This window comes from Drosophila subpulchrella, unplaced genomic scaffold (genome assembly GCF_014743375.2).
Source record: "Drosophila subpulchrella strain 33 F10 #4 breed RU33 unplaced genomic scaffold, RU_Dsub_v1.1 Primary Assembly Seq24, whole genome shotgun sequence".
Classification (NCBI taxonomy): domain Eukaryota; kingdom Metazoa; phylum Arthropoda; class Insecta; order Diptera; family Drosophilidae; genus Drosophila; species Drosophila subpulchrella.
The window spans coordinates 340751-353454 of record NW_023665550.1 but is presented as its reverse complement, the minus strand read 5'-3'; the positions used below and the strand labels follow the sequence as shown (position 1 = coordinate 353454).

General features: G+C 38.2%; 2 protein-coding genes across 4 annotated transcripts; one reads left to right on the top strand and one right to left on the bottom strand.

The window, feature by feature from the left end:
* Nucleotides 1-444: 444 nt before the first annotated feature.
* On the top strand, nucleotides 445-2688 carry LOC119559390 (zingipain-1). Its single transcript, XM_037872450.1, has 2 exons — nucleotides 445-624; nucleotides 1708-2688. Exons 1-2 carry the CDS (start codon nucleotides 493-495, stop codon nucleotides 2632-2634), a joined length of 1059 nt encoding a protein of 352 aa, XP_037728378.1. The 5' UTR covers nucleotides 445-492; the 3' UTR covers nucleotides 2635-2688.
* A 2238-nt stretch (nucleotides 2689-4926) lies between these two features.
* On the bottom strand, nucleotides 4927-11855 carry LOC119559388. Of its 3 annotated transcripts, none has more exons than XM_037872446.1 (4): nucleotides 11716-11855; nucleotides 8482-8708; nucleotides 6640-6807; nucleotides 4927-6583 (listed from the first exon to the last, which is right to left on the bottom strand). In XM_037872446.1, exons 2-4 carry the CDS (start codon nucleotides 8537-8539, stop codon nucleotides 6342-6344), a joined length of 468 nt encoding a protein of 155 aa, XP_037728374.1. In that variant the 5' UTR covers nucleotides 8540-8708; nucleotides 11716-11855; the 3' UTR covers nucleotides 4927-6341. The 3 variants fall into 3 exon arrangements, with proteins under 3 accessions (XP_037728374.1, XP_037728373.1, XP_037728375.1); XM_037872445.1 differs by having other exon boundaries at nucleotides 11681-11830; XM_037872447.1 differs by lacking the exon at nucleotides 11716-11855 and adding an exon at nucleotides 11151-11168.
* Nucleotides 11856-12704: the final 849 nt, after the last annotated feature.

Sequence of the window (12704 nt, the reverse complement as noted above, 5' to 3'; positions counted from 1 at the left end):
CAGGCCTATCGCAGGTGTTGCAATATTTATGGGCCCCATGAAAGTATGAATGTGATTAATCATGCCTGCGGAGAAGACAAAACCTCAACAAGTGACGATAAGTTGGCACTGGAGGCGTTTTTACGATGCTACGGGTGGGGGTACGGGTATTTTTGAACTGGGGCAGTGGGGACTTCGAATTAACAGAGGTACGAGAACCCACCGAATCGCAGTGATACGAAGCAGAGCGCATTTGACAAGTTTGTTGGGCAAACATAGCGCACCCCAACTTTTTCTTCTAACGGGTGCTTATCGAAACGACCTACCCGGAATATGGACATGGATACTACGTGTACTATATGTGCTGTAGGCCAAGTGCGAATTCAAGGCCTCATAGAAATCTATTTGCACTTTTCTTGCGAAAGTAAGTTGGTATGGTATGGTAAACTTATATTTGCGTTTGCAATCAGAAGGAGAGTTGACGGTGCCTATAAAAGAACGTTCTGGGCTTCTATGCGGCATCAGTTCGTTCGGATTTCGGGTTTCGTCATGTTCAAGTTGCTGCTTGGCTGTTTTCTTCTAATCGCCGGAGGCGGATGGGCCTTTAATCATGGCCAGGATTTAGTGGACTTTCAAACTTACGAGGTATGTGTACCAGCTGATATAAAGAACACAATCACGGAAATAGAGTGCGCCATACGTTTACGGAATTTAATTTTTTGTACTTAACAGTTTTAATACACATTTAAAAATGTTATGGGGTAATTTTTATGGGGTATTATCTAATTAACAGAAAACAAACTGCATAATTCTCAGTATAATTTTTATCCCAGTTACTCATAGAGTAAAAGGGTTTATTGCATTCGGGGAAATAAGTAACAGGTAGAAAAAAGCGTCTCCGACCGCATAAAGTATATTTATTATTGATCAGGATCGGTAGCCGAGTGGATTTAGCCGTCCGTAGGTCTGTATGTCCATCAGACCATGTGAACGCTGTTGTCTCGGAAAATTATAAAACTAGAGAGTTGTAATTTTAGATTTTGTTTCCTGAGCTCCTTAAGCAGTGTAAGTTTTTTATTCAAATGTGTCACGCCCACCCCAACCAAACCGCCCAAAACTGTGGATCCTACAGTTTTAATGCTAGAACAAAAATTTTAACTGGAATGTATAGCCAATACCAATACAATACTAAAGCCGCCCACAAGCCGACCAAATCCGTAGGTTTAAGCGCTGATTTCTCGGAAACTAAAGGATTAAGCAATTCTTCCGCAGCTCAAGTATAGGGTGCCACTCGGTTTGTCAATATCTACAGGCACGCTGAAAATTATTAAAATCGGATCATTTGTAAATGTCCTTACGACCGTTTCTAGCAAGTAAATTGTAGATAAAGTGTAAGATCGAATTTCTTTGCCTCTTCCGAAGGTACATATGTATATTTTTTTAAAGTTGGTTAGCTGAGTAAAGGGTATCTGATAGTTGAGGCACTGGTCTAAAGCGTTCTCTTGTGATAAATGTTATGTACTCGCTAGATAAATATGCCCAGAAGTGTCACTGAAATGTCTTCCGAACAACATTTTAAAAAACGTTTCTTTCTATACTCCGAAACGCATACCCAACTCTCTATATTCTGTGACACGAACGTTTATTTTGTTTAATTTTCAAACCAAAAGACCCTAAGCCTGTCGAATGTTTTTTCAGATTAAGTTATGACCTACTTTCCGTTTGCAGGGAACTTTCAACAAGACGTATGCGTCGACTTCGGCTCGCAACTTTGCCAACTACTACTTCATCTACAACCGCAACCAGGTTGCTCAGCACAATGCCCAGGCGGACCGGAATCGCTCCTCTTATCGCGAGGCTGTCAATCAGTTCTCGGACATCCGGCTGATCCAGTTCGCAGCCCTTCTGCCCAAGGCCGTGTCCACGGTGTCGTCGGCGGCCAGCGATCCACCCACCACCCAAACGGCAGCCGCCTCCTACGACATCATCACAGACTTCGGACTGACCGTAACGGTGGAGGACCAGGGTGTTAACTGCAGCAGCAGTTGGGCCTATGCCACCGCCAAGGCAGTGGAGATCTTGAATGCAGTGCAGACGGCCAATCCGCTGCCTTCTTCTTTGTCCGCCCAGCAACTGCTCGATTGCGCGGGAATGGGCTCCGGATGCAGCACACAGACACCCCAGGCTGCCCTAAACTACCTCACCCAGCTGACGGATGCGTATTTGTATCCGGAGGTGGACTATCCCAACAACAACACACTGAAAACTCCGGGAATGTGCCAGCCTCCTTCCTCAGTGTCAGTGGGCGTGAAATTGGCCAGCTACTCTGCAGTGGCCGATAACGATGATACCGCCGTAATGCGTTACGTATCGAACGGGTTCCCCGTGATCGTGGAGTACAATCCGGCAACCTTTGGCTTTATGCAATATTCCAGTGGGGTGTACGTGCAGGAGACGAAGGCCCTGACCAACCCCAAGAGCTCACAGTTCTTAGTAGTTGTGGGCTACGATCACGACGTGGACTCCAATCTGGACTACTGGAGGTGCCTGAACTCCTTCGGAGAAACGTGGGGCGAAGAGGGTTATATCAGGATTGTGCGCAGCTCTAACCAGCCCATTGCCAAAAATGCCCTCTTCCCCAGTGCTCTGGCCTAAACATGAGGCTTTTCGTAACATATTTTAAATAAAAAACTTGTTTTGATGTAAAAACTACTAGAACTAAACTTTTTGCTAAGGGGAAGTTTATCAAATTAAGGTGGTTATGCAGACAGCATACATGAAGTCTCTAAAGCTTCTACACTAAGAAAAAACCCACTGGGCTTGTTTCAAAACCATTTAGGTACCAGAAACCACAGGTACGAAACGGGGTCTTTTTCATTTTAAGAACGTTTCATTCTTAAACCAGCATTCTTAATTTCAGAACATTTTCAGGCAAAACCAAGTACGAAAAGTTTTTGAACTAAGAATTTATTATGCTTATATTAAGCATGATTTCTTTTTAACCCAATTCCAAATTATAAAAATTTTATTGAAAATAAAAAAAAAATTTAATTTAATATATTAATTAAGTACAAGATATTCTCAAATAAACTTTGATTTATTCTTCAAGCATTTTTAATACCTATCGACTGGCCAAAAAATGTTGCCATGCCCATTCTAACACCCTCAAACCGCCCACAAACTTCAAAAAATCGTAGATATGAACGCTGATATCTCGGTTTTGGTTATAATATAACGTTCACAAATCTCCAAAAAAATATAAACTGAAATTTATTAGTTCTGTCAACACCTATCGATTGACGCAAAAAAAAAGTTGAGGTGCTCGACCATCAAGTTAAGCCTAGCCTCAAAAATGCAAAAACTTTTCCCTTAACTGGCACCTTTAATTTATACCCAGATCATCAGATCTGTTGTGACGCTGCGCTCAATAACGACAGCCCGAACGAAAATCTCACGGCCCGGAATTTCGTGGCGTAACATTACTCTTTTGTTCCCTGGTCCTCGAACTCCTCCTCGTCGTCATCCGTCTCCTTGCTCCACCAGCTCCGGATAGTCGGCCTCGTTGAATAAGTCTATCAAACTCAGATTTACCACTCTCTTTTAGGTATCACTATCTATAGGACTTACTTATGAATTAAATTTTTTTTTTTAAACAATATTCAGATAAAAATTTCAGTTTTTTTCGATCTCGACCATTTTGTTCACATGAATTTAACGAATTTTTGTATTGACAATCACTAAACCCATTACATTGTAAACGAACTGGCCATATTTTATACCCACTATTGTGTTTAAAGTTGTGAGATAGGATTCCGCAGCTAAATACCCGTGTAATTTTATTAAATTTTGTTTTGTATTTGTTGTGAAAGCTTATAGCTTTTGTCTCCATTTATTGAATTTACTTTTTTATTTAGTTTATTTATTGATTTTTCATCTACAAGCGGAGCTTTACAGACTTAAATGCTAAAAATTAACAAGTTCACTTTATTTACTTTTCTTGTTTTTCGCATCTTTTTTCTGCTCAGGGATTTTATTCTATTATTTCTGCTGTGTTTTTCTGTTATCATCTTCTTGCATAATAAATAATTTTCCCATTTTGTTGCTATTCGTGTTGCTGTGATATAAAAACGAAAGGAAATGATATTGATATATATTTAGGTATTATATTTATGGTTATAGAATATTCGACTCAGCCAGCGCAGACAAAAGCTTTTTGGTGTGTGTTCTTTCTGTAGATTTCTTACTTTTTGTTTACTTATCCATACATTTTTTAAGTTTCAGTAACTTGTTTGAAAACTTTTTATTATTAATATTTTCTCATTATTATATTTCAATTGCATTAAATAATTTGAAATATAAGTATGTATGTACGTTGTGTTTGCATTTTGTTTTAGTTTAGTTTTTATTTAGAATGTCTTCCCGTCACTTGTGAAGCAAAGCTCAATGATATGATCCACGCTAAAAGGTGTTTTAACTTGTTCTTTATTATTTTCAAACATTTGCAGTTTATAAAGATTGGCGTGATCTTGTGTTTTTTAGTATTTTTTGGATGTGCTTGATTTGCAATTATTTTGGGTTACCTTCTTGAAAAAGTCTTTCCGATGAAAAACAAAATTAAAATAATTATTCCTCATAATTGGTTTAGTTATGGGATCTTAAGTACTCTGACTAGTTAATGGAATATTGATTTTAAATTGTTTTTTCATTTTATTGTTTGTTTCTTTTCTATTACGGTACAACGGCTAGTGTTTGTTATTCATTTTATAAATTAAAATTAGTTAGGTTTATCTACATATGCTCTCGCTTCTCTCTGTTGTTATCTCATTATCTTTCCATATAATTCTTAATAATATTTAACTAAATAAATAATGTTATATAATTTATGCAATTCTTCATGTATATATATATATCTTTTTTTTTCTACACAAAATGATGTGTTTGTAACTGTTTTTTATATGTTGGCTAGTGTTTCTGTTTATTAATATCTTGCCATGCTCTGTGTTGACTGTACCATCGTTTGTGTTAGTATTGTTTTGGGGACACAAATCAAAATGTTTATGCTCTTTCCGTCTAAAGTATTAGGAAGATTTATGTATATTAGCCATGTTTTCATTTTCACTGTTACCAGACGGAGGTCGATCTCCTGTGAAAATGTAATCGGGATCATAGCTGTTTAGTTTGTATGATGCTTATAATGGACACATTTTATTTTTCCTTCTCAGAATTATTACTTTACGGATTCGCTTTTTTTTGCAAATAGGCTTATTTTAATTTATTTACTTCGTGTAAATTTTAATAAGTTTTTCTAATTTAGTTCTTCATGAAAATGGATTTTCGGGCTTAAATGAGTTATGAATGCACATCACTGCAAATTCTTTGCCGTAAAGATAGATGTTCATCCTTAGAATTTGCACTAACAGGCTTCATAAGGGGGTTGCCTTTGAGGTTGCCCTACCCCATTTATTTTTTAGAGTTAAATAAAAACTGAGTTAAGTTTGGAAACAAAACATAAGTAATGGCTCATTTACTACACGTTAAGACACATGAGCTCCAAATTACAAATAATTTTATAATTAATCAAATACGATAAAATCGCTTCACAATAGTAGAAGAATTTCGACATAATAAAATCGCAAATTCAAGTTGTTGCAGGGGACATCCCGTACAGAAAGATGTGATTCGGACTCACAGGTTTCATTGGGACTTGCCTCTTAGGATTTACCTCAATTATAAACTGACTAGGCAAAATGCTGGGTAAAATGCAACTCACAAACAACGAAAAATAGACTGAAACATTTATAAAACTTCTCGGGTTTTTTTACAGCTCTTTCTCAAAATCCATAAGCCTTGAACAAGAGATGCACCTATTTTTTCTGATCTTATGCAAGGATGGTAAATCTGCTTCAGAATAAAATAAGGTATTTCTGCATCATGACAAATGTTATTTTGGATTGTGACTTATGCAATGGATCAGCGATCTGTATTGTTTATTTAGTTTATCGGGGTCGACGGTTTTTTTTTTAGGCGGAGACATTTACTGGCAGTTTTTTTGTATTTTTAAATTAATTTTCAACAAAAGCTTAAACAATTTTTATTTATTACTGCCCCCAAAAAGTGTGTTTACCTTCTTGTTTATATCCTGTTGCTCTTTATAATGTCTGTGTGAACCCATAAGGTAAGTTAATTAAATTTTCATATTATTCTTATAATTTTTACGCTTACGAACAAATTAAATTAAATATTAAAGTAAATTATGCAACTAAATGAACATCAATTGCAGACTTGAAACGAAAAACCACTTAAAACAAAGTCGAAAACGATAAGTACAAGTGAACTCAGTGAAATGCTAGGTCGAGCTCAATTTACGAGCTCTGGAATCGTATTGTGTGCCTCGAGTTCAGCAGGAGTGTAAGTCCGGCGAAGAAGACGAGGGGCAGCATCATCCACTTGGCAACAGGTGAGTCGGCTCCGTTGCACAGATCCTTGGTGCAGGAGCAGTAGATGGCGGCCACATCGTGGGTTCCCGAGCGCCTCACGCACTTGGTGTCGGTGTGTTCATCAGGGATGTATCCGCAGCCTCGCACGATCCGGGTCTTCCCGTAAACTTTGGGGGAAGTCAAGGTGAGTAAGCGGGTGCTAGGCTGTCTGATTCTAACTTACTCTTTTGAACGGTCTTGCGGCACAGGGTGGGCTTGTACTTGTCCTTGAGGTGCTCCAGTGGCTCTTGTTTGCTGCAGTTCACCTCCCCAATGGAGTACGGCTCAAAGGGATCGCCGCATCGGGGATCGAACTCGCTATTGCAGTCATAGCACATCAGGGCAGTAGTCACTACAGGTTGGAGTAAAAGAGAAACGATCCATACAGAAGACAAGAAGATAGAGGAGCTAGACAAATGCGAATTATAATTCACACTCAAAAAGTATTCTCTCTGGATTATATAAATTAGGAGTTATTGGGAATTTTTCCATAATCAGTATAGACAATATTTTTTAAATAAAGTAAATTTAATAAAATAAAAGTATTTGTTCCTAAAATTAAAAAAATGCAATAAGTATCGTATTTATAAAATTTAAGCCGAATACCTTTAGTTGCAGAATTACATTTGGAATGTATAATTATAATTTAGCTTAATTATATCTTTAAAAAATGTATCAAATGAGAGGTCAAAAACAGGTAAAACTATGATTACTTTACATATGGACAGCCCCCTACTTACTAATATTATTTATTAACTAACTATCTCACACACTACGTTTAATTAAATAATTAAAATTAAAATTACTATTAAATTTACTAAAATAAATTACGTAATAATATTTTTTTATCTTAATCTTAAAGAAACTCAGCCGGTTTGTTGACTTAAAAAGTAAAGTAAAGTAAAGTAAGTAAAGTAAAGATCCACTACTTAAACAGTGGGCGTTTAAATAGGTATACAGGGGTGGTCAAAAGTATTTTCACAAAACAAAAGTTAAATATACTCATAATTTGAAGGTGACAATGTCGAAAAAAATTTCTATGAAAAAGAGAAAAATATGGCTCAAATTCACGTTTTTAAACTTTTTCATAAAATCATAAAAAATATAAGCAAAATGATTTTTAAAAAAATTCTTTTTGCAGTTACTTTTATTTTTGTTTGAAGAAACTTTTTGCATCAAAAAATTTAAGTTTTTAAGTCGACGAAAAAAGTTCAAAAAGGACATTTTCACACAAATTCGTCCTTTTCAATAAGTACTGAATGGGTTAAGAAATGAATTGTATCATTCAAACGGCATTTAAATTACCTTTCCATTGATGCCAAAGTTAACAAGATGTAAGTTCAAATTATAAGTATATTTAACTTTTGTTTTGTGAAAATACTTTTGACCACCCTTGTAGTTACAAAGTTGCAGTAACTGTAATCACGAGCTACATATGTTAATTCACAACGTTATGTTAAACTTTTATTACTAAATGTTAATTAAATAATAAAATAATTAAAACAATTTTAAGTATATTGCTGTTAATCAAATAAGATATTTAAACCTGATCTGTAATAAAATATAAGACTATGTAAATAAAAAGGAGCAGCTTAAAAATTAGACATCTTAAAACAAAAAAGCAAGGAATATGGTTTGCGAAAAGCTCAGCATATTCGGACGAATGGACTTTTGTAAGACAATAATATTTGAAAAAATATATATATAATAAGTCCAATTAATTTTTAAAAGTAGATTTCTCTAAGTTCCGAGATTTGCAAATATCGGAATTAACCAAAGAACACAAAATGTATGCTCAACCTTTTATAAGCAAAGGCTTAAATTATATGCAACTTAAGGTCTCCGCTCTTTAAACGGGTTTTGGTGCAGCCACGACCACTTTCTCCGATCCGTGGTATTATGGCATACTATTCTTAAAGTGTGTTTACATAAAGCCAAATGTCAGGGCTCGGGGCTGCGTCAGTGTGTGCTTGTGTGTGGGTCTGAATGTTTTTCGCATTGCATAAACTTTGGGGCTTTGGCTTACCTTGTATGCAGCAAAGCACGCCTAACAACAACAACGTCTTTTCCATGAATGGCGACATTTTGTATGTATTTGGGTTTATTGCAGTTAATTATTAATTCTTTATTTTTGGATTTTCGAATCCACGCTGTTTGTCCGGCGGCTGGAGCAACAATTTGTTCGCTGGCGCTTGGGTTTCGCTTTCGATGGACAATTTGCGAACTGATTCGATGCTAAATTAGCATGTTAGCCTGAAAGTTGCGACGAGAAGAGCAGAAAAATAGGATTTAACTTTAAAGTAATTCAGAAACATTCACTTGTACAGATATGCATTGCCGAACCACCCGCGGACGATTAGCGAAAATGTTCCACATAGTTCGACTGCAATGAAAAGTGAAAATCGCAGGGCAAAAATAAATCCAAGGAAAAGAAGCAGAAAGAGAGGGGCGAAAACACGAAGTGGGACGAAGAAGAGCAAATCGAGTGCAGCCCGCGGGCGGGAAAGGGACGACAAGGAGACGGCGCAATGCAACTAGAGCGCTCTCCCTCGCCCACTCCCTCCTGTCCGCACTCTCTCTCTTTCTCTCTGATGACGCGCGCCCTCTAGCGACCCAATTAGTGAGCTTGTGGATCCCATGCGGAACCCATCGGAATGACGGGTTTCTCGGTTGATTCTTAAACTTTTACCCTCTTTTTATTTTCTGTCTTGGGATCGACTGCCCGTTTAATTGGATTGCAATGATTGCTCAAACGCAGTACCAGCACCCTTCCTTTTTGCCAACAGGCAATTGATTTTCCCAGCCTGCACTACCAGTTTTTGGAGACGGTGGGTAATTGCTAACGGTTGTCGGTAGCTAGGTAACAAATTACCAATATGTACCGCCCATTAAGCCTCTATCCACCGTTCTCTGGGCCTTTTAATAGTTTTGCCAGCGTTTGCAATTTGTGGGTAAGTGGTTTGAAGCCACCCGGCCAAGGGTTAATCTATTTTCCCTTTTCATATTTGTCAAGCGAAAAGGCTTTCTTGGGCTTTGCCTACGCTTACGTACGTCAAATCTGATTGAATAGGTTTAAGTGGGCTACGTACATTGTACATGGTACACATGTTACCTACAACGTTTTGTGCTAGAATTAGATACACCCCAAATCAACTTAATGTATACATTGTCAGAAAGATCTTTCATAAGAAATCTGAAACGTTTTCCTATTTTATAATTTATGTATGTATTACTATTATTATTATCCTTATCATTTATTTACACTATAACAAATGTTAAGCTCGATTTTGGAAATGTGTTAATATCCCTAGTTCCTTCATACGAGTGTCTGCACTCGAATATTAAACAATTTATAAGTTACCCAACATGACTACCAGAATTTAAATGAGCAATTTCCCGACCACTTAAGTAATTACATTGTCAACCCATTTCCGGGACCCCTGCAGTTCCATTGGCCATTTCGGCCTAACTGTAACCACAGCCCCATTGCAAACCCTTTATGGCACGTAATCGGAAAAGTGCAATGCACTGAAGCCTTAGCTCGATTCTAGAGCACTGCCGTTGGGCCCACTTCAAAATTGTCGAGACCCGAGAATGGAGAAAACAAAGTGGGCAGACAGATCGGAATAGAAACATTACGCGTACGCCCCGCTGTAGCCAAAAAAATTAGGGTTTCTGGCACACAAACTCAGGTATCGGAGGAGGTCTCCCTCCTTATAAGGAAGACGACTAAGAACCGAGCAAATGAAAAGCCAATCAATATGGTAGTCAAGGGGCCGTTGTCATGTCGGCCACTCAATCCCAACGAAATGGGGTTGTTGTCGGTCGACGGACAGGCAAACACGAAGAGTTCCAATCGACAGGCTATATGGGGCTATATGATATGTAACGATGGAGGGGATGGCTGATTGAGTGGGGCTATTTCATGTTAGTTTCCCATCAGCATTCGATGTTCAGTTGCATTTTGCAGGACATGCAACACCACGCTTCTCTCCTCGGAAAATTCAATAACTGACCCAGATCAGGTCCTGTTCTAGCCCACTTTTTCGCTACCCCCTTTCCTCCTTTTTTTGTTATCAACTGTCTCCGTCTTTTGGCATTTCCTCCGGGAAATGTTTTGAGTTCCCTTCCTGCCAGTGGGCTTTTCTTCGGGCTGGTTCTGTTTGTTGTTATGTAATAGCTCAGACAATTGGCAGAAGCACGAATCTGGCATATCGATTTAGCCATTAAAAAATAGAATGAACAAAAAGTTGAGCAGCACAAGTGGCATAAATAGTCACCCAGGTAAAATTATTAGGGGTTGGGTCTGTTCTTTTGTTGTGTAACGCAGTCGAAAGCCTCGGGGATTAATGGATTCTTAGTCATAGAGGCAAGCTTATGAGGCTGGCTATCGGATATTTAGCCACTTGATTGTTAGGTATAGTAATTTTATTTAAGCTATTCTGGTTTTTGAAATCTATTTAGTTTAAATTCTAAATCAGCAATGTTTTTCGATGTATTCATAGTCCATTTTCCTTTCGAACCATTTGAAGTTTCAGTTTGTTTTGTAATCACTTATGCACTTCGTTTCTCCATTATTTTAAAGTCACTTTTCACTTTTACTTTGATAGTTATATAATACCAGACCCCCACGAGCATTGTCAATACTTTTCCACAAAGTTTTCCTTTCGAAACGAATTTCTTTTATTTATTTACGTAAGAGTGGAGACATTTGGAATTTCCCTGGCTTTCGAACTATTTCAAGCTGATGACACCAAAGTGGAATGAAAAACCCGAAATGAAAAGCGAAAAGAAAATCGGATGTCAGGGAGAAGGGCTCAGCAAATGGGTGGGGGTGGGAGGTGTCCGGGGGAAGAAGGTGGTGAAAAAGGGGTGGCTTGTGGGCGTAGGGGTGGAAAGTTGTGGGTGAAGGGTTCCGGCGGGTGGTCCGATTTCAGTGCGATTTCAGTGCAAATTCTCTCGCAAGGACGAAGCACAAAGTCAAAGCGACCGAGAGAAGCGGAGAAAGAGAGAACCAGTCACCCTGAGAACGAGAAAGAGAGAGGAGGGTGGACTTCAAAAGAAAGAGAGGGGTGCGAGCGCCCTTTTGAGAATCCAAGCGAAAAAAGTTAAATCGATAGCGAACCGCGCCACTGAAACGGGATTATCTAACACGGCTTTATGGCCCGATGGTCCCAAAGCTGCGAAATTTCGCCACTTTACACTCGATTCGATTTCTTGGCTACCTTTTAAGTGGTCACGCAATCGAACTCGGACTCACAATTGTCGATATTATGGCCAAAGGTTTCCTTGTTTTTTGTGGACTCTGTGATGCGATCACGCGACGCGATGCAACCCCAAACACGGTGAAATTCTTTCTGAGCGCTCTGTCGAATCCGCAGTTGTCCGCAGGCCGCTTCTCTGGCGGCCGGCGAGATTTCCGAAACAGTTCTCTGGGAGGCTTCGGCGAGAACGCGACTGCGCACTAAAAGCCCTGACAATCCACAAACTTTATACACTTTTTATTTCAATTTTGTCTTCCTAACTGTTTTAGCGTTGTCCAAAAAATTTACAAAACAATATTTGGAATATTAGAAAGTATTAGCTGTTAAACTTTTAGTTAATTGAAAAATGTTACATTTCATTTTGTTAATAAAAACGTTGTGTACCCTTGCAGTTAGGGAGACATTTCCCCGACCCTGCAAATTATACACTTATAAAACAATTTTTCTAAACACTAGAAAAGTCTCACTAAGATTAAGAAAAAATGTTCTTATTTTAAGGAAGGTCAGTCCAGAATAGGAGATAAACAGTTAGTTTTCTTAAGATAACAAATTTGTATATAATTAAAAGTGATTTTTTTTGAGCAGATGCTATATATATATTTATAAGCGTGTCCGACCACATAAAGTATATATCCTCTTCATCAAAATCACTAGCCGAGTCGTTCTAGCTCTTCTGTCTGACCGTCTGTGTGAGCGCTGTGATCTCGAAAACTATTAGAGCTACAGGGTTGATATTCCAGATTTAGATTCCTTCAGATAAATGTTACTCAGGTTAAGATAGCAAGATGGAGAAGGAGATATACAAGCAGCAAGACAAGACTGCAAAGCGACACCTACCAACGATTTCGATGTATGGTTATGCGGGCATTAGAGTGGGCGTGGCAAACTCTTTTTAGGACAATTGCACATTGGCACATTTGCGTGACAAACTTGCACTTCGTACGAAGCTTAGAAATCTAAATCTGAAATCCCAACTCTCTAGCTT